Source organism: Aplysia californica, unplaced genomic scaffold (genome assembly GCF_000002075.1).
Source record: "Aplysia californica isolate F4 #8 unplaced genomic scaffold, AplCal3.0 scaffold00989, whole genome shotgun sequence".
NCBI lineage: Eukaryota > Metazoa > Mollusca > Gastropoda > Aplysiida > Aplysiidae > Aplysia > Aplysia californica.
Window position 1 is genome coordinate 175,300 of NW_004798259.1, and position 580 is coordinate 175,879.

The 580-nt window shown below is 47.8% G+C and overlaps 1 protein-coding gene across 1 annotated transcript in view; it reads left to right on the plus strand.

Moving 5' to 3' along the window:
- LOC101857987 (disks large homolog 5) overlaps nucleotides 1–362 on the plus strand; it is a gene marked incomplete at its 3' end in the record, with an annotated part of 6,071 nt that extends 5,709 nt beyond the window's left edge. The window contains 1 exon segment of the mRNA XM_005111035.2: nucleotides 165–362. Coding sequence (XP_005111092.2) covers nucleotides 165–362 — 198 coding nt within the window.
- Nucleotides 363–580: the final 218 nt, after the last annotated feature.

Sequence of the window (580 nt, forward strand, 5' to 3'; positions counted from 1 at the left end):
GGGGCGGGTAAAGTGGGCTTGGGACATTTGTTTTGTGGATTTGTTCATTAGCCAGTGTAAACCGTGTTGTGTGTAGTTGTGACCGTGTTGTGTGTCATATGTAGTTGTGACCGTGTTGTGTGGCGTATGTAGTTGTGAGCGTGTTGTGCGTGGTGTGTCCCCAGAGCCTGATCAAGCACAGCCAGGTGAAGGAGCGGCTCAACATGGTGATCAAACAGCGCGACGACTTCTGCAAGGACTTCAACCAGACCTTCGCCAAACACGCAGAGCTCAAGAAGAACTTTGAGAGTCTGAGGGCAGAGAAAGACGCAGCGGTCAAGGAGTACGCTCTGGTCATGTCCGAGAGGGACACAGTACACAAGGTTAGTACTGGAAGCTTGTATCTGTGGGTGGTTGGCGGGTGCTCTGGTGTGGTTTGCTCCTTTTTTCCTATCAAACATCTTTCGTCCTGATATCTCCTGTTTTTGTGTTTGTTACTCTCTTGTAACACCTCTAATCTTCGGCACGTATGTGACCTTATTGTGTTGCAAGTGCCGTAAAACTTTTATTAAAAACTGAACTAAACAAGTTGACTCACTGA